The 19,613-nt window shown below is 43.4% G+C and overlaps 1 protein-coding gene across 1 annotated transcript; it reads right to left on the reverse strand.

Annotated features, from left to right (window-relative positions):
* Nucleotides 1–1,257: 1,257 nt before the first annotated feature.
* Nucleotides 1,258–19,580, reverse strand: LOC143339992 (enoyl-CoA hydratase EchA19). The gene is made up of 7 exons (XM_076761565.1): nt 19,244–19,580; nt 17,785–17,955; nt 14,531–14,628; nt 13,461–13,605; nt 5,851–6,000; nt 3,947–4,062; nt 1,258–3,869 (listed from the first exon to the last, which is right to left on the reverse strand). The coding sequence occupies exons 1-7, from the start codon at nt 19,386–19,388 to the stop codon at nt 3,762–3,764; spliced, it is 933 nt and encodes a 310-aa protein (XP_076617680.1). The 5' UTR covers nt 19,389–19,580; the 3' UTR covers nt 1,258–3,761.
* Nucleotides 19,581–19,613: the final 33 nt, after the last annotated feature.

A 19,613-nucleotide genomic window follows, 5' to 3' on the forward strand; every position in this document is an offset into this window, starting at 1 on the left:
GCCTCTGTGATACAATGACTTCATCATAATCCTACTTTTTGATATTTTTGTTGAACTTTTGTATGTCACTGCTCGTGCTGGGGTGTAGCCTCAGACCGGCCAGTTTTGTGCAGCAGTTTCAGTTGCAACAGCTTCTGTTTTAGACGGTTTGGATAGCTGCGCTTTCCATGTAGCGTCTTCCATCCACTTACGCCTCGAAGCCGAAAAAGTGCGCACTTTCATGAAATGGTCAGATCTGTTCGAATGAAGCACGCGCTCCATCTTGACCCATACAGACTCAAGGTGCGTGTCCACTCCGCTTGAGCGGAATGAATGTTGCCCAGTTGAGGCACGACCCCTGACGATGGAGTGAGAAACAGCAGCATTGACGCGCAACACCCGCGGAGAAGCGATCTGCTCTCCTTCAAACACCGGGGAAACAAACGCACTTCAGTGCTCCAATCAACTGAAGAAACATTTAAACTTGAAACCGTCTTCATGATGGGGCTGCACCGGCCACTCACCACCCTCCCTGTCCAGTGGAAACCACGCACCTCTAAATGTGGTGATTTTGAATATTTTGAATGATTATTATTATTTTGTTTTTTATATATATAAACTTGGAGATTTAAGTGTTAAATGAAGATGCTGCATTGCTGTAGATTAAACTACCCAAAAGTACACAAAGTAGTTAAAATGCGCGCAACTTTAACCATCTACAGCAGTGAAATACTACGTACACATGAACGCAGCTGTAATATTAATATTAATATTAATATTAATACAAAAACATCAGATATTATAGCAAAACGCTGACAGGGAACATTTTATTGCAGAATTAAAACTTTAAATTTTCATATTTAAAGTAAATTTTGCTGATAAAACTTCAACCCCTTTACTTAATGCAGGGCTTTTGCTTTTAATCAAGTATTTTCACAGCATGGTATTAGTACTTCTACTAAGGATCTGAATACTTCTTTCACCACTGATGCCATGCTGTCGCAGAGCGCAGCTGATTATGTCCCAGAAGCCTCTGACACCAGAAAAGGAATTCTCAAAAAATCTTCATTTCCTTCTCTCCCTCCCATGATTCCTTTCACTCTAACCTGTGTTATGTCTCCGTGGTCCCTTCAGTCTGTGATGGTCCTGGTGATAAGGCCCAAAGGTGTCCATATCTCTGCGTCTCTGCTACTGCTGCTGCTGCCAGAGCCTATCTTATCTGCATGTGAAGAGTGAGAACCAGCATCAAAGCAACACATACCACCACCAACACACACACACTTTAACGCAGGGTAGCTTTAATACTAAATACAACATCTCACTCTAATACAGATAAAATGAAATGTCATATTCGTAAGTCCTTTTCCAGCATGTTAAAGAACCATGCTGGTCCCTCTTGCATGTTATTGCCCGTTCACTAAAACTTAATTTCATATTACTAGCACATCACACCAGAGGAGATTTCTAGATTTTAAAACTGTTTTTCCTGTCATCCAAGCAGAAATCCAGTCGGTACAGTATGAAAAGGACATGCAAAGACTTCAAACTGAATAAAATTACATGTGTATCTGTGTGCCTGTGTGTGTGTGTGTGTGTGTGTGCGTGTGTTGGAGAGGAAACCGACTGATCAAGCTCTAAAATAACAGAACCAGGGCTGAAGACACCATACTGGGCTGACAGGGAACCAATGCTCTCCAGGATGTCATTTATCAGCTTTTTTCTTTTTCATTTTCCTTGGACTCAAAAGTCCCATTTGCTTAAATCCCTGATTTATAATACAGATTCAGTGGCTAAGCTTAGTTTGAGCAACAAAAAATGAAAAAGAAAAAACCTCCTTTCACTGGCAATGATCCAGCGAATGGTGAGTTTTCTCAAGATGCTTTATTTGCTCTAAACACAGAAACAGGGGAACAGTCCTTTTGAGTTTAAAACTATGAAAGGAAATGGGTGATTTCACACAAGTCAGCTGGTGGAATTCACGTTTTAAACACTTCACGGGCCATTAACCTCGGGCATGTGTCATATTAAACAAACAAGTCAGCACAAAAACTTTCACAACTTCTTCCTCGTTGGTGCTTTCCAGTCCTGTCACAGCGACCCGGTGATTAACAAGCTGCTCGCTGTGGGCTGACAATGATTTAAAAAAGCACTTAAATACTTCTATATGTTCTCAACATTTTGCTTGAGATTAAGCAAGAGTGCGTATGTGTGTGTGTGTGTGTGTGTGTGTGTGTGTGTGTCCCCGCAGGGAGAGCAGGTGATGTGTGTGTGTGTGTGTGTATGCTGGGTGAATTGGAAGCAGAGGGAGGAGGAGGAAACATTAAACAGAGGTTCTGTGTCCTGTCATCACACTGTCTAGACAGGACACCTCCTAGACCTAATGAGGTCGTTGTCTGTATCTATCTCCTCGACTCACATGTGCAAACACACACGCGTCACCATACATCTTGGTTTTAGTTCATCTTCAGTCTTTCTGGGAGACATTTTTATTAAAGAGCATTAAAAGGTCACCGAAGAGAACTCAACGCACATACAGAGAACCCTGTATGTGTGTTGTGCTCTCAAGTATGACACACACACGTCGCTCCAACACGCAAAATTAAGGGGAAGTGTGCTCCAAAACCATAGGAATGCTTACACCTGGCACAGATCTGACAAAAAGTGCTGAATCCTCTGCAATAATTACAGTATATTGCTAAGGGTACTGGGTCACACTCACACACATACCCGAACACAGGTCTTATCCCAGTCATCAAGTGTTTTTCAAGTCAGAGGAACAATGGCGAGCTGCTGCAGGTTTTCGTGCTTTTGATGCCTTTTTAGGCTTTTGTGTCGGATTAGTTTTGTGGTCGCAGCCTTCCTACGGCTTTGCGTCGCCCAGCGCATAAGTATAGCTCAGCGGTTCTCCTCAGTGATTAAAAAATAAAGGTGCAAGATCACTGATTTACACAAGACATATATTTATGATTCACAAACAAGAAAATCTGACTAATGGCTGAGGTTCAAATGAAAAACAAAACAGCACTTTGGTTTGGTTTAATCAGCTTGGGTTGAACCTAGTTTTGGAGAAGATGACTAGAGCTTTGTGTGCGTGTGTGTGCGTGTGTGTTTTGCATCATGAAAATGAAAGTTAAAGCCCCAGTCTATACTTTGAGCAGCATTCCCTCCCAACCATCAGAGTCCAAACGGCCTTCATTTGAAAACAGCTGTGTACACGCCGCTACATGAAATGTGGAGCTCGGGGACTGAGCGTCGGGAGGGAAACGGCTCAGGGCAGCAACGGCAAATTGTGACTCTAAAATATACATTAGGCTAACTTTACTTTTGTCTTAATCTTCCTGGTATTTTCTCCAAAATTTGGATGTGAAAAAAAGTGTGTTGCTCGCAGTTGTAACCCCCACCAAACCTAAACAATGATAACTAAACCTAAAGTTACAACAGGGTGGATAAAGTGAACATTCTCAACCTTGTATAAATTTAGTGCAGAATAAAGGCTTTGCAGCTGCCCTACTTTACAAAAGTCAACTTAGTTCTTGTATTTTATGCAACTACAAGTCATTATTATCTACTTCTGAAATGTGGGAAGTGATGCGAATGAATATAAAACAGATGCAACATATTCTAAAACAGCAGAAAAACTGCCGAGGTTCGTTCAGCACTGTTGAAGCGTCTGAAATCGGCCGTACGTTTGAAAATGTAACTGTTGTCCTCCGACATGGATGTAGCGAGATGCGACAGATCACCTGAAAATCACATTTCATGAGGCCTCTGCAAACTAAATCCTAGGAGAATTTTCCTCCTCTTCCCGTTCCAGCTGTGAACCTGGTTGCCCCGGGAACAGCTTCTGATTGGATGACAGGAAGTCCGTGGTCCGTCTCATACTGCATGGCCTGGACACAGGAAGACCGGTTAGAAGCGTTAATGACTTTTTTTTTGTATATATGTAGATGTGCTACGTCAGGTGTACCTGTGTGAAGGAGGGAGCGTCGTAGCAGCTGTATATGGCTGAGGATCGGTCGGCCCGCAGACACTGCTGAGGGAAGGCGCTGATCTGCTCCGCTAACTGCAGAGCTTCCTGCAAAGCTGTGGCAGCACCATGGAGTCAGTGCAACACAGTGACACAGACGAACACAAACAGAACACAGAGCAGGACGAACAGCAAATTCTAAACAAAGGAAATGTGTACAGGTTAATGCGTTAATGACAGGAAACAAGAAATATGACAGTGAGAAAAGTAAACTTTATATTCAGAATGAAGACATGACCTTTCATCAACATGTTTTTAGGTATTATGACTGATGATAAACTCTATTGGAGAAAACAGGTTGGATTTGTCTGCAGTAAAGTCACTAAATGTCTTGTCATTCTGAGAAAAATAAGTTTTGTACATAATGAAGGTTTCTTCACATATTACAGTTTAATTCAGTTTAATTCATCTATATTTAACATACTGTTATAAGTACTTTTCCAATGTATCTGTATAAGTGAGATATGAGAACAGAGATTTACCTTCAGGTTTTTAGATATTGTCATGCTAATAATTTAAAGTCACATTTAGCTAACTCGACATCCCACGGTCTGTTTTCTATCAAACGTCACAGCAGCTCTGTTGTGGAATGAAAATGTAGATTTAATGGATTCTGCGCTGTCACTGTCTATACACAAAAAGAGACTTTAAAATGGCCTGCTGTCAAATATGTTTGATTTGGAACGATGATGATCACTATGAAACCGTTCATCATGTAAATACAGCAATCGCTCGTTGTCCTTGAATCCTATACTTATTTTCCACGTGGGGTTCTGATATTTAATATGGATTGGTTTGTATCTTACCTTTTGTACGTCTTTTGGGTGTGGTTTCGACCACTCCCTCACTCATAATTTTACATTTCCTTCATGCGTTTTGTGTTTATGTACGTGAAACAAATAAATAAAACCCTTTCTCTTATTACAAAGCCCTTCCACGCTGCCTTTCCCTGCTGCTGTGTCTCCATGAGCTGTACCCATGCCACTCTGCCTCCTCGCCCACATGAAAGCGCTGGACCACATCCAGATCAGTCCTATGGAAAGAACTACGCCTCATGATGCCAAACTTTGATGCCCCGTGTGCGTGTACGTGTTGGTGCGTTGCTACTTCTTCGCTTTCCTCTGATGTTAAACCCTCGCTAAGTGATCATCCCTCAGAGAGGCCAATTAGGCCGAGGCTTGACTGTGGGAAGAGGAACTTCCTAAAAGAATTAAGCTAATCTTCTTCTAACGTCTAAAGGAGAGAGGGGAGGGAGTCTGAGATTTGCACATGGAACGGCTTTTTTGGGATTTAAGGATACGGAGTGTTCATGCATTAATATAATACAGGAAATGCCATATTGAAATGCGTGCATAGCTTAATCCTCAGACTGCTGCTTGAATGAGTGAGGAGAGGACGGTGCTAATGTTGAGTTATGGCTCCAGCGTGGTGTTGGAGCCAAATAAAGAAAACAGATCGACTGGAACAAATTTAGATTATATACGATTTTTGTCTGATCTTACCTACAAGACAGTCTCTTAAAAACGACATTTCCTGAATGAAACTGGGTCACCGGCCTGTTTCTCTGTGGTGTCTACAGGACTGGTCTTCACAGTGAATAACGATTTTTACTTCCCCCCAACAGACACAGCGCTCACAGCCTCCCCCACACCTGCTCTTTATATCTCTACCATGTGCTATCAAATGTCCTATCATGCTAACTACAACACGCTGTAAACCCACCATTAATCACATACTTATTTATTAATCACACCATCATTTCCTGAATTCCTTTTGTCAATACCAACGTTTTAGAAAAATCTGGCTACTATTTATGTCACAGCACTGATAAAGACCGACAATACCTTGGCCATCAGGAACAACTCTGTTAGCTACTCCGTAGGCAAGGGCCTCCTGAGCTCCGATTGGCCGTCCAGTCAGAATCAGGTCAAGGGCTCGTGACAGACCAATGAGGTGAGGGAGCCGCACTGTGCCTCCGTCAATGAGGGGAACTCCTGAAAGAAGAGATGTTCAGTATAAGATGTGTGTCTGCTTGTATGACTGTGATACGGGTACCAAGATGAGTAGTCAAGTTTTCAAAATGGTCCACGCCACATCAGACCAACACATTTATACTCACTAATCACAAGAACCCAAAACAATTAAATTAGTTGATTGATCTATTATTTGACTGGTCAGTCAGTATTAGTCTTTTATCAAGAAAAAATGCCAAATGATCTCTTGTTTGAATTTCTCAAATGTGATCATTGCCTATATTTTTCTGTTTTACCTTATTGGACATGTAATACCTTTGGCTTTTGGACAAAACAAGTCCTTTAAAGATGTCAGCTTGGGCAGTCTTCTTAATTTTGTCACGTTGTCTCACTGACAAATCGAATAAACTGACAGACTGAAAATAATTATCAGCTGCAGCCCTATCTTACACACTTACACGCAGTCTGTGTTACAGACTGGTTGAAAATATCTACACCTTCCTACTGCACTGCTGATCTATCACATTTGGAGATTCCTGAGCCAGCAAAAAAAAAAAAGGTGAAAGGAAATGTAAGTCAGTGTGCCAGTGTATTGGCTTCGGCTCATCTGTGTGAAAGCAGGCCCAGAAACACTTAGAAACACATACTCTTCTGCTGGCATTAATCTAGGTTACAGCTGTCAGGGGAACAAAGTTTTTAAACAATTTTACTCCTTAACTGTAACTCTGTTTTCTTTCCGCCAGTGCGTGAAAGCTCAAACTCCTCCTTACTCTCAGTCTCACCGGACACATTTGCATTATTTCTGAGCCTTCCAGAGAGAACGAGGGATGGGAGGGAGGAGAGAAACTAGAGGAGAGAGAGAGAGCCTACTGCAAGGTACAGTAAGCTTCTGGCATCTGTCCTAATTTCTAAAGAGCACCAGCTGGAACTGGCATACTTTCTACCGTTCAGCGCTCCCAAGTTCCACGCCACAATCCCAACTCCCTAATTCCTCCAAGTCCCTGATTCTATTTGACCGCCCCTTATTGGGAGCACATGTGTCGGACATGTTTTCATAACCCCAAATCATCATGCTAGCTCTCGTTTTTTTTTCCTCCCTCCTCTGCCATTCTTTTTGGGGAGTCGCGGAAATACTGTGATTCTATTCATACTCTGCAAGTTACTCTCTTTCCCCATGTCAGTCAAATGAATGAAGGTGGAATACACGGAATACCGGCATTAATACATGTGCCACCAATCCAGGGGCCTGGTTTGGGTTCAGTCACCACATGTGGCGCTGTGATTAGGTGGGGGGAGGAGGATGTTACAAATACTAGATTTGACTCAAATTTTCAGTCATCTCTCATTACAGGAACATACTCCGCCGAAATGTGAATTACAGTGCTCGGCTGAGCACCCCGAGCCGATGAAATGCAACATACGTGATGCCTGAATTCCTTTCTCGGGAGCTCAACGATAAGAATAGCACAGATTCTTGCAGTGCAGGTGTGTGTGAGGTTCAAGGTCTTTTCAATATTGACTGAGACAACAACCGAGAGTGTCTGAGCTAAGGATTTGCTCCGTGGAGATTTGTCCTACGCCACATGTAACTTCACACACTTACATGCATAAGCGCATTCCTATACAAGTACGTCTGTACAGCAGGTTCACACACACGGAAACACACACGCACCAGCCTATAGTGCAGTGGCTCCCAAACTGTATGTCTGATATATACCCACAGCCGTATAAGATGAACTCAAACACCCATCATGTTCCAAACATGTTCATTTAAATTGAGACTTATCTGTCTGACAGTATTCATAACCAAGTGTTACAGCTGACTCAATATTTGATAATAAGTTTTCACCAAATCCTAATATATGTACCCCTGTTTAGGAATCATAGTGCTCAGTGGCAGAAGGTTGAATGGTGCAAAGACCTTCCCTTGGTTGTGTACATCAACCTTTTTAATTATAGCAAAGGACAGAAAGATGAATAAAAATGAATGACAGAGAGATACGAGAGGCTGGCTAGAAAACAGGAAGAGGCGCGCAGAGGTGGAATGAGGCAGAGGAAGACAGAGCCTCACTCTAAGAAGGACAGATAAAGAGCCAGGTTGACCTCCAGTCTGTCTGTCTTTGGTGCTGCTGTTGGCACCATTGCTATCAGCAACCGGAAGGATCTCCCTCCTTATCCACAGCACTCGTCTCCAGCACCTCCAACCCTCACCCATCTCTCTCTGTCTGATAGTCCCGTCTCTGATGTGTCCTGTTTGCAGGAATTTACACAGATCTGTGCTTTGTCCCACATGAATGGGAGCCTGGAGGTTGGGAGAACCTCCTTGAAGTAGCTTTAACTCAAAAGGCATGTTTGGCTTTAAAGGAGACGGCTGAGGTGGAGAGCGGTGGCTTCTGATCCCTTATTCCAAGTTTCATAGAGGAAAATGTTTGGCAGTGATCCTGATACGAGATAATCAGTCAGCGTCCGCAGCACTGAAGTGTGGATTTGTCATCGCTGGCATTCCATAATGAGCCAAACATTTGCAAAGGAGCCCTCTGCCTTCTTGTTCAAAGCAGATAAGCCCATTGTCAAGACTGCAGCTTGTTATTAACAAGGTTGAACATGAGTCAGCAAAGCCTATTGTTTAATAACTAGATAGGTGGTTCTCTTCCTGCATCACGGCTTATCTGACTGGCGTGTCGGAGGAGTATGGAGGAAAAAAAGAAATCTATTTTATCTCCTTGCTGCAGAGTTCGGTGTGATGTGTTGGCCTGTGGTATCAGCACAGTTCAGCTTTTCCCGAATCCTATTTGAGTCATCGCAAAAAGCTGCATTTCAAAACGTATCTTTGGTGTTTTGATTTTTAGGACTCTCAATCAGCACTCATTGCTAAAAAAAAAAAAAAAACGAGCATTTAAAAGTATTTCATTATATTTTTCAGCATTTTACCTTGAGTAATGTTTGAAAGAAATTCTGTCACATACTGAGCTCTTGCCTCCTGTAACTTGTATTGATCAACTTTGTATTGATCAGAAAAGTGGAGCTGGGTTCAAGCCCACCTGTCACCCTGCTGAAATGTCAGATGAAGCCATTTAATCCCTACCAGCTACACGACCGCTGATCTATAGCTGACCCCTGAACTCCTTGTGGACAGAAAAGCCATCATTTTTGTCCCTGATAGAGGGACCGAGTCTGACAAGAGGAGACCACACTCCATGGGACATCACATCCACCGTCTACAGCTGCTAATAACCTGTGAACAGAGTGTGAAGCACCACACACTGCAGTGTTCTGGTTTGCTGCTGGTGCTGCTGGCATCCTCGCCACATCAAAGTAAGACCCAGCACAATGGCCTCCCATGAGGGTAATGCGATTAAGTTTGATGTGGATTAACAATTTCCGGACAACGGTAGCCTAAATGGACAGAGGGAAAAGAGCAAGCCTTCAATTGGAGGCTCAGTCTGAAATACTCGCTGGGAATGGAGGAAAATAGCTCCCATTGGGCTGGGTCAAAGATGGGTGCCACGCAGGGAACTTGATTTCAAGTATTTCGGGCACAGAGTTAATACCAGGGCTGCGTCTTCTTTAGTTGCTGGGGCACCATTATGAGAGACCACCAAGGCTGCAAACAGGGCCTTCAACAATGAAAACAGCAGAGGAAGCGCAAGATCACATGAAAGTATGAACGTGATTAGATCCTATTACAAAGCCCATCTGCGCCAAAGTCACTGAATGCTTCACATTATAAAGACAGGGCCATTGTCTTTAATCTGAAGCTGTTTGTAACTGTGCAAAGTGATGCCCACTGTTTTCCATCAATTCATCCACTTAAATCGATTTCTGTCTCTGCACACGACTGCTGCGTCCATTCACTCTTTATGGAAAAGAAACCTGAAGTTTCGAAAGCAGTGCCGGTTTTGAGGCGAGATGATGTAATCACTGGACTATGTCACTCAGTTTCAAGCTCGCCGAACGGGTGTTTGAATTGGCCGATGTTATGTCAGCTTTGGACCGAGGTTTGACTTCGATTCAACATGTGGCTTCTTCTTCTCTGGCACTCTTTGTCGGTCCCTCGTCCAGGTATGAGAGAGGACTTAAAACTGGGAAGAAGAGAAAGGGACAGACAGACCTGGCTGACTGGTGTGTGTGTGTGTGTGTCTGAGGGGTCTCCACTCAGCGCTCTCCATTTTCAACAGGAAAATCAGGAGCACTGTCCTAACAACCTCCATGCCTGCCTGATTGAGCCTCACCATTTAAAGAAAACTCCTTGAATGAAGCACTACTGAACTATTTTAAGTTTCCTTTTCCGGTGCCAACTTTTTTTTTTTTTTTTTTTTGCTTTGTGATGTTCCTCTGGTTTAAGAAACCAAAATAACATCAGGGAATTAAGTAAGCATGGTGGTTTTTCATTCAGGTCTCTCAACATTCAATGAGCAGTAGACACTAATACCAGACCCCTGTGACGCAACCATCTCCTCCTTCTCATTTCCTCCTCGGCGGGGCAGAGGGGCCCCAGACAGGAAGCCACAGGTTCGGCAGCCAATCACGTGCCAGAAAGCTGTCAGATCCTTATGGTTGCCATTGGCCCACATCAGAGTGGTGCAGCAAGCCTCTGAGGGTTTTTCGACTCCAAAGCCACCAGGGATTCCCTCCGGCTGCTGCTGCCATCTGCGCCCGACCCCAAAACGGTTACAGAATTCAACCATTAAAAGGAAATAATCGGTAAGAAACACAGAATCTTTAAATAAACTGTGCGTCCCACAGAGCTGCGCTGCGTTTGATGTCAATGGGCAGGGAAGTTTGGTTCTCAATTGTTTAATGCTGGTAATATAACTTAAGTTTAAACGCATACTGCTGTGTCTTTATCCGCAGTCACGTCTGTTTTTTCGAAACTTAACTCTCATGTGGAATGCAACCCCATTAAATGTTGTTAATGTCCCCTCGCCCACACCAGGATTTCAACTACACTAACTACAGGCCTAAAAGGGTGAAGATGTTGGTTGTGCAGCATTCAACTACGCCGAGTACGGGTACAAAAATGCTGAAAACCAGCAGTCAAAGTAATAATCGCTCTGCTAAATGCACAACTGAATGAAAAACCGCAGTGGTTTCAATTAAGCTGGGGGAAACAGGCAAATGTGTTGACAAACAAGCCTTGAAGATATGTGGCAATCAAGAGGCAGAGAATTAAGTGCTGGGAGGAAATGTGCAACTTAATGTGTCAAAACCGCAGTAATGCTCATTTCTGCCTCCCAAACATAGTTGTGAGCTGATGGAAGAGGTTTGAGTGCAGGCGTTACATTAATATCATCCTCCAGATGGAGAGCTCTGAATCTGTTGAAAGCAGTTTGTGTTCCAGACATGCACTGATAATCCATTATTAAAATTATAACCCTGGCATTACTTTCTCCTGTGTCTCCCCTAATCTGAACCTCTGTCTTCAGCTGTTTTCCTACGTTTCCTCTTTGCAATGCCTGTGCTTGAATTTGAATGCTAACAGTGGATAACACTGAACTGACACTAAACTGTGGTGTTTTTTAAATAATAGTCATTAATTACGTTTAGCTATCAGATAAATGATTATCTGCAATAATGATGTTAAAATGGCTCTTTAAGTGAAAAGTAACAGTGTAGAGAGACTGGAGTGTGGCTTGGCACTGCAGACTCGCCACCAGACAGTCTGGGAGGACGGACAGTCGGACAGACACAAAGACAAGGGCACTGCCAGGATGCTCTCCTGTTAAATTACAGGCCTGAGATGATAAGCCCTGCATGTTTACACTCTAAATCTAGTACTGCCAGTAAATTATAGTACAACAGTTGTATTTATAAACATCATGGTCGTATTTTAAACCCTCCAGCAGCATGGCTAAAGCAATGACAGCTATATGAGGGATGCTGCAACGGTCCAACACGAGCCACTTTTACATAGTAAAGCCAACCGTGACTTGCTGGGATCAGGATTAGCTTAAAGTGTTTACAGCAGAAGATCCAAAGTACTACTTGTTCTTTTAAAACTATAGCTGAGTCAGCGGGCAAACTGTGCCAGTGAGCTACAAGACGCCAAAAAAGGAAAATGTTGTTTATGAGGAAACTGTGTGACATAAATAATATGTAAGCCCTGTTTGGCCCCGCAGTGGAAACCTGGCAGTCGGTTGCTTCCTCTCCTACTTATCAACACTGCCCAGCAGACTCTGGCTGTGATGCCAAAAGGTCACCGTCAGTGGTGTTATCGCACCATGACTCCACCGTCGCACACAAACAAGAGGAGGCTGGGGTGATAACAGAGGACAGAGTAACAGAGTTGAAAAATAGAAAACGGCGTTGACTTCCTGGCATTAGGAGACAAATGATGCATGCTTGGATGCAAAGAAAAACAAGGATACTTTCATGGACAGACAGAAGGACAGTAAAAGAGGGAAGAGAGATGGTCTGCTGCATATAAGACCCCTGGCTCTTCAAACATCAGGAACATCAAAAAGCAGCAGTCACAGTATCTGGAGCTATACTTATAGAGGATGAGTCAAATGGAAGCGACGACATGAGCACTAGCTGAGATTATACTGGGTAGCAGGGAGGGGTGATCGCTGTAGGGGGGCTGCCGATCAGCCTATTATGTCAAAACCCCAACAGTTTGAAAAACGTCCAAAAAGACCCTCCCAATGTCTCTGACTGGCTAGCGGTCGCTGCTTGGTTACAGCTAGGCTGAGAAAAAAAATGTCAGGGTCAGAGCAGAGGAGGGTCATTGTGTCATACGGATGGGAAAGAATAATGCAGTGAACCAGAATAATGAGCCGTTGTACTATGGCATGGCACCAGGTGTAGTGGAAGTAGTGATGGTAACACTACTGCTTGGACAAGTAAAGAGAATTGTCTCAAGCCCAGCAAGTGCTCAGAGGTAGCACTGCTGCTGCTGCTACTACTACTACTACTACTACTACTACTACTACTACTACTACTGCTAAAGTATTACTGTGACAACCACTGGTGACAGCTGCAGGGGTAAAAGATGTACATGAAGTGGCAACAGTAGTTAAGTAACTCTTGTTATTTGTCACAGTAGTACTTTGGAGTAGCTATCATAGTTTCACTACTAACAGCATTACAACGATATTAGCTGAAATAAAAGCTTCACAAAACATATTAGTGCTACTAGTAGAAGAAGAGCCTGTAGGGCATTTTTTGTGAAGCTGTGTGAAGGACGCTGGTTCAATCTCTGGACCCGCAGGATAAACTCAAGTAGAGAAAGTGAATGAGAAGTACTCCCACCTCCCTCATTACCACCACTGGCCTTAAGGCTCTAAACCCCCAGAGTCTCAGTAAAGCTACCTTGAATAAAGGTTAAAAAGCTCCGGCAGCAGTAACATTAGTGGCATTTTTAAACAGAAGCAGAAGCACTGTCCTCACACCACCACTGCTGGTAGAAGTGCAGTGCAACGTAGCACAGTAGTAGCTGCAGTAGCAGTAATGACAGCTGTAGCATGAGGTGTCAGACGTACCAAACCTGCGACAGAACACCCCCATGATGGCGCTCTCCTCCACCACTCTCAGATCTGCCAGCAGAGCCAGCTCCAGCCCTCCCGCCACAGCGAACCCACTGACTGCTGCTATCAGCGGCTTCGACAGCTCCAAGCGGGACGGACCCTGGGGGGGCACAACCGGATTAGTACATCAAAACCCACACGGAACATAAACACAGTGAAATCAACAGAGAAGGAATAAAAGGCAGCAACAATGCTTCCTGCAGAACATATTTACTGTACGGTATATTTGAAGCATGTCTGCGTGAATGCATATTTCCACTATCCATTTCGGGCTTTTTCGCCTCTCTGATTGCCGTGGTTTATCTCCTAACAGTGTTCTAGACGATATTTCCACATTTCTTTCTAAAACTGGTCAAACAAAGGAGAAACAAATGATCCAGGTTCTGGCTTCTGCAGAACAAATGAAGCCCTGCCTATTCTGTAAGAGATGCAGTGCTATAATTTTCTTCACAGGAGGTCCACTCAATCCCAAAGAGTTAACATGCAATCCAAACACATTCTATGCAGGCTGCAGTTTTTAGAGCTTACAATGCTTCATTTCTGTTATGATCCTTATTCTTTGTGAAGTATTTTTTGTTTTTGTTTCTATTCTGGGTTCCTTTTGTTTGTTGTTTTCCCTGTAGAGTTATTTCGTTTGATTTCTTGATCTTTGTGCTTGGCTTTCTTGCCCCAGGACGACTAGCAACCACTTGGCGGAGACTAATGGGGATCCATTAAAGAATAAAGAATAAACAAGTGATAGCAGGGTGCCAGAGGACACACAACTGTAGTTACTGAGGCATTTCTGTGATTCAACACCCTTCCCTAAATCTTCACCACTACCTGTCTTCCCAAATCCTTAAAAAATACTCACAATCACTACAGACCACATCTTCTGGTTTTATATTTTGGTGGAAACCTTTAGCCTTCCATTAAGATCATGAGGAAACATAGATATAACCCCTCACCAGCACACACACACACATACATACATAAACACACACACACACACACACACACACACACACACCCCAAACAGAGCTCACCATCGGACCGGGACCCTTGGTGACATCTTGCTCCAATTTGAGGGAGGCTGTGTGATTGGCCAGCTCTTTCAGATCATAACCAGCGCAGAAATTCCCTCCTGGAGGAGACCACAAAATTACAAAGTATGGCAGCTGGAAAGTCAGAGAGGAAGGGAAAATGATGAGGATGAAAAAAACAACAAGTTGAGCTGGAGTCCGAGGGCTGCAATTTGGATAGCAGCTTGCTTTGGGCTGGCTGGCACACAAATGCTTCTCTTCCCTAAAGAGCCCAAATCCAATACATAGTCACAGATCATGCATGACACAATATCCTCATTAATGGAAGACTAACATACTCCGACCACAGCCCCTTCCGTTGGATTCATGTGGTAATTACAACATTGCCCAAGAGGCCTACAAACACTATGTCACAGGCTCAGGCAGGGACTCATAAAATCCTCCTCTCTCCTTAATGTAACTGTAATGAAAATGATTATAACAAACACATGTGCCAGCAACACCCATCAACTGGGAGCTTTGATTACAGCTGTGGGTCAGCGCAGGGCAATTATAGAAAAACAGTGCGTCATGCTGTTTATGGGAGCAGCGATGTGACGGAGCTCCCTAAAATCTTTTGTCCTTGCAGGAGAAAAAAAGTTATGCAGAGCTGGTCCATTCCTGGAGGAGGGTAAAACATTATCGAGACTCTCAGAGGAGGTTTAGGTGGTGAGCCGAGAGGTCGAACAGACAGAGCGATATTCTATTTACTTATCGTTTGAGAGATAAACAGTTAGACGTGAACTCATTCCAGGAGTTGAAAATAAGCGGTGCAGTGATACCACAGACGCTGCTACGAGAGAAGAGCGATGATTGGGAGACTAAGCTGAGGCCTTAAGGGATAATTTCACCCAAATCATGAAAAGAAAACCACATTTCCTCCATGCTGAGCACACTGTAAATAGTTTTCTTCGGCAGAAAGTATACGACTTGATTAAAAGTATGTGGACGGTCATGTCAGGCCTGCTGGGGTCACAAGATGAATCTGAGTCGTGGCGAAATGATTAATAAGCAGAAACAAATATGACGTGGTGCACAAAATAACTTGACATTTAGTTGTTCCTCTAATTTTTGCATTTTTTTTTTCTTGTGAATTACTAGAAAATTTTACCACATTTGCATCAATTAAAGGGGATACACCAAAAACGTTGGGGACCACTGTTCAAACAAACAAACAAACAAGCAAGCATGCATTTAAAGACCCTTCACTGGTTCAATATGATAACGGGGCTTTTTCCACCGGAGAGATTCTGACATATTATGGTTGGAAAACCACAAATGTAATTTGCTAAATTAATGACAGCTGAAGTCCATTCAGCTGCTTCATTTTCAGGGTCCTGTTATTTTGCATGCTGTCTCAATGTCATGTGAACACAATGAACTGACTGTAAACAAAGTTTGTCACACGATGATAACTCCAAAAGCCCACATTTTAGGACTGTACGATGTGTTTTAATGGGACTTGTGAGGCTTTACAGACATTAAAAATGGCTTCATCTCAGTTCAGATGTGCCTGTAGTGACACAGCTGGGTTGACATCTAGATTGTACCTGACCACAAACGCCTGAAGAAACCCGAATCCCAAACACTCCAAATATGTGCCAGCTTACTCAAAACCTGCGGAAAGCAATTACTCTTAATTTTACAAGTGAAAAAAAAAAAAAAAAAAAAAAAACCTGTCGACACTGAAAAGTGAGAGCTGAGAGAGTGATCGTGTTGGCGCTAATTTGAGCAAAATGGATTCCTTATGTTTTCAGAAATACTACATCCAAGGTAGAACCACCCTGCTCGTCATCTCATAACACAGACAGGCGGCTGATCACCACTGAAGGTCAGTCATCCTGTCACAGTGGAGCAGCAATGCAGGACAACCTGCTGACAGGAATGTGTGGTGGGACGATTAAAAGCACATTACAGACATTGTGGGAATCACAGAAGAGCCACTTTAGCTGGAACGACCTACTGTGCTGCTCCTAGCTAACCCATTTACCACAAGCTAATTACTCTCTAACACACACCGTTTTCTTTCACAGCTGAGACTAGTGGCACTCAGCAGCCGTCATCTGGAGAGGCTCCAACCTCTCAAGTACCAAACAAAGTATATACTTGTGTCTCTTGAGGCCACAGCGCACTTTATACAGCAGACAGGTTGATCCAGGTTGAAGACATTATTTCCACAGAGGGAAGGAGTTCATTCAGTAAGTGTGATGATTATTTTTAGAGGTATTAGGAGCAATGGCATGATTCTGGCTTTGGGCGCCTGACACAGTGCAGGCCACCTCACAGGTGTGTGTGTGTGTGTGTGTTTTTTCTGTGTGTGCACTAGTCTGGTCACCTCAGCATGTCAGCTACATCTAAGGACTCCATGGAGCAAAGGCTGGGGAAAAAAGATGCAGAGGAAGAAGGTGAAGGAGAGAAGGTAGGTTGAGCGCTGAGGACGAGGAGAGGAAGACGTGAAGGGCGGAGGAAGGATGAAAAGAATGTTCTCCCTTTCTGGTTTTTCAATATTGTATACAAATTAATAATAAAGGGGTAAAGACTTAGGAAGTTGTAAAATAGATTTTGACATATAAAATTAGCATTTTGTAAAAGTGCCAAAATGTCTCTAACTTGCCAAGAGAATGTCTCAAATTCCCTCATTTTCCCTTTAAAAGGAAAAGTTTGGTTTTGTGAATGTATTTAATGGCTTTCTTACCAAAGAGTTAAATGAAAATATCCATAATTTGTGTATGTATGTACATGAAAATTGATAGTCTGCATTGTAAGCGCATTAGGGCTGTTATAGGAGAAGCTGGCCTTCACGGCTTTCTGTTAGAAAGACTTCAGGAAGTCAGGCATGATCGTGTAAAGAAGGACAAAGTCCATGTAGCTGTAGGGACTAGATGGTGGTGGATGAACGAGTCAAACACAGAACTTTCACCTGAGACTGGGGTTTGAGTCCTGTGTGAAACCACAAGTCAGTTTTTATAGAGATTAAATAATGAGTGGAGCATAAATAATAATAATAAAGGAAGCACAGAGGAAAATAACTGATGCATAGGACAGCTGGTAGGCCTGTTAGTTGAGATAAAATCCCTCAGCAAGATTGAAAATCAGGCTCACACTCTGTAGTATGTCGGCCTGTCTCTGTATCTGCACGAATGAAGGACCTACGAGCAACACACTGAACTGAAAACAGATTTTCATCCATCCACTTTATCTCCTTACAGCTCTCTTACCTTTCCCATGCAGCACAGCCACGTTCAAGTCCGGGTCACTGTCGAAGGCCTCCAGCTCTTCGAGCAGACGCCTCGCCGTCTCCTGGTTCACCGCATTGCGCACCTCAGGGCGGTTTATCCCCACGGTAACCACAGACCCCCTGCGCACTGTGACCACAGTCTGTCCCGCAGCTAATGACAGAGAATGATCAAGACGCACAGACAGAAACCAACACGGACCACAACACTTAGCGAGAGGCCGACTCAGAGACATTAAGTTTAAACCCCACAATAGGAGGGACGGAGATGGAATGCAAATCGTTTTATGTGGACAGACTTGATAACAGAAACAGCGACAGACAGCGAAACAATGAAAGAGATGGCGTGGGCTGAGGTGAGGGCCTTGGCTCTCGCTCTGTCTCAGTGTGTGTTTATAAGTGTGTGTGTGTGCGCCAGTGATTGTGGCTTGAGGTTGCAGCAGGCAGTTGACCTGACATTGTTGGGGTCATCTCCAGCTGTCAACCGCAGCCAGAGGCGACTGCATCCAAGGGAAGAGTAAAGAAAACAGAGCTACTGGATGCATTTACCTCGTTCACACAGGCTATTCTAAGGAGAAGGGACTGCTTAGCAAAACCCAGTGAAGAGAGGAGCGGCAGCACGGGGAAGAAAAAGGCAATTTGTCTCAGGCAGCCCTTTCTACTTTGCTACACCCCAAACAAATTATCACAGAGTGTAGTATGTGCAAGGAACCACATAAGGATAAGGATCACATTTTAGTGGTGTAACTGTTTCTGAGAGGGGTTTTGTTTCATTTCAGTGCGTTAACAATACATTTCTATGCTCTCACAAACTAGACTGACAATTTGCTATATTCATTTATTAAGTAAAGGGCAAAAACAATGCATCAAACATGATCATGTTTTGCTTATGATTAATCAATTGATCATAAAATGGAAATAATAGGAGCAGCCTTCATTAGGGAAAACAACTACATCCACAGCACACATTTAAATCTACAGACGGGTCTCAAAACATTAACTATGGCCGCGTACCATTCAAGTTTACCACTTTCAAAGCCTTGCTGTTGCGCATGCTGGCTCACTAGGTTACTTAATGATGACTGAATACACACGTGCTTCTTCTGTTATGACCTGTCAACATACATGCTGTGAAAAAGGTCCATTCATCACATAACGAGTGAAACTGAGCCGTGAAAAGCGTTTATGTTGTGATGGGGCTGGAAAGTTAACCTTCCATATGTGTTTATTATACTATAGTGGGAAGTTTTATGAGCGTGTTTAGTTAGCTTTTAAACCTTTTATGTTCTGCGTTGACTCTAAATTATGTTATTGATGATACCTCGCTTTGAGGACGTGCAGTGGTATGTTGTCGTACAGGTGTGCTGGTCCCTGCGGACAGTATGGCGGCCTCTGCTGCCTCCTACAGTCATTATTAAGTTACTGAATGTTTCCACACATACCTGTTCCTGTGTCCTCGCCTCCCTTCATAGTGCTGTAGGAGTTTGCTGGTAAAGAAAGACTCGTCTTTATCGCCTGTCCGAAGGTTTTACGTTGATAGGAAGCCGTTAAAATTGGTGTCAACGTCCGAAAATGTTTCAGCGCCATTGCTAACACTCACTCAAGAAACACTCGAAGCTCTAACTCATAAAACAGTCGCCAAAGAAAGTCCTATCGCATTTTTAAATGACACTGAAAGGTCTTGAAACAAAAATTATCATTACAGACTGTAGTTCTTAAGAAGTATGCTAGGCTACCCAACAACAACAGAACTTTGACACGAAGGTGCAACCTTTTTATACTCCCCCACTGAAACAAAAACAACACACACGG

The sequence above is a fragment of the Chaetodon auriga genome, chromosome 21 (assembly GCF_051107435.1).
Source record: "Chaetodon auriga isolate fChaAug3 chromosome 21, fChaAug3.hap1, whole genome shotgun sequence".
Taxonomy (NCBI): domain Eukaryota; kingdom Metazoa; phylum Chordata; class Actinopteri; order Chaetodontiformes; family Chaetodontidae; genus Chaetodon; species Chaetodon auriga.

Coding starts and splice junctions, on each gene's coding strand:
- LOC143339992 (XM_076761565.1), bottom strand. CDS start 19,388: ATGGCGCTGAAACATTTTCGGACGTTGACACCAATTTTAACGGCTTCC. Junction 17,956..19,243: donor AGGCGAGGACACAGGAACAG/GTATGTGTGGAA, acceptor CTCTGTCATTAG/CTGCGGGACAGACTGTGGTC. Junction 14,629..17,784: donor GGCTGTGCTGCATGGGAAAG/GTAAGAGAGCTG, acceptor GGTCTCCTCCAG/GAGGGAATTTCTGCGCTGGT.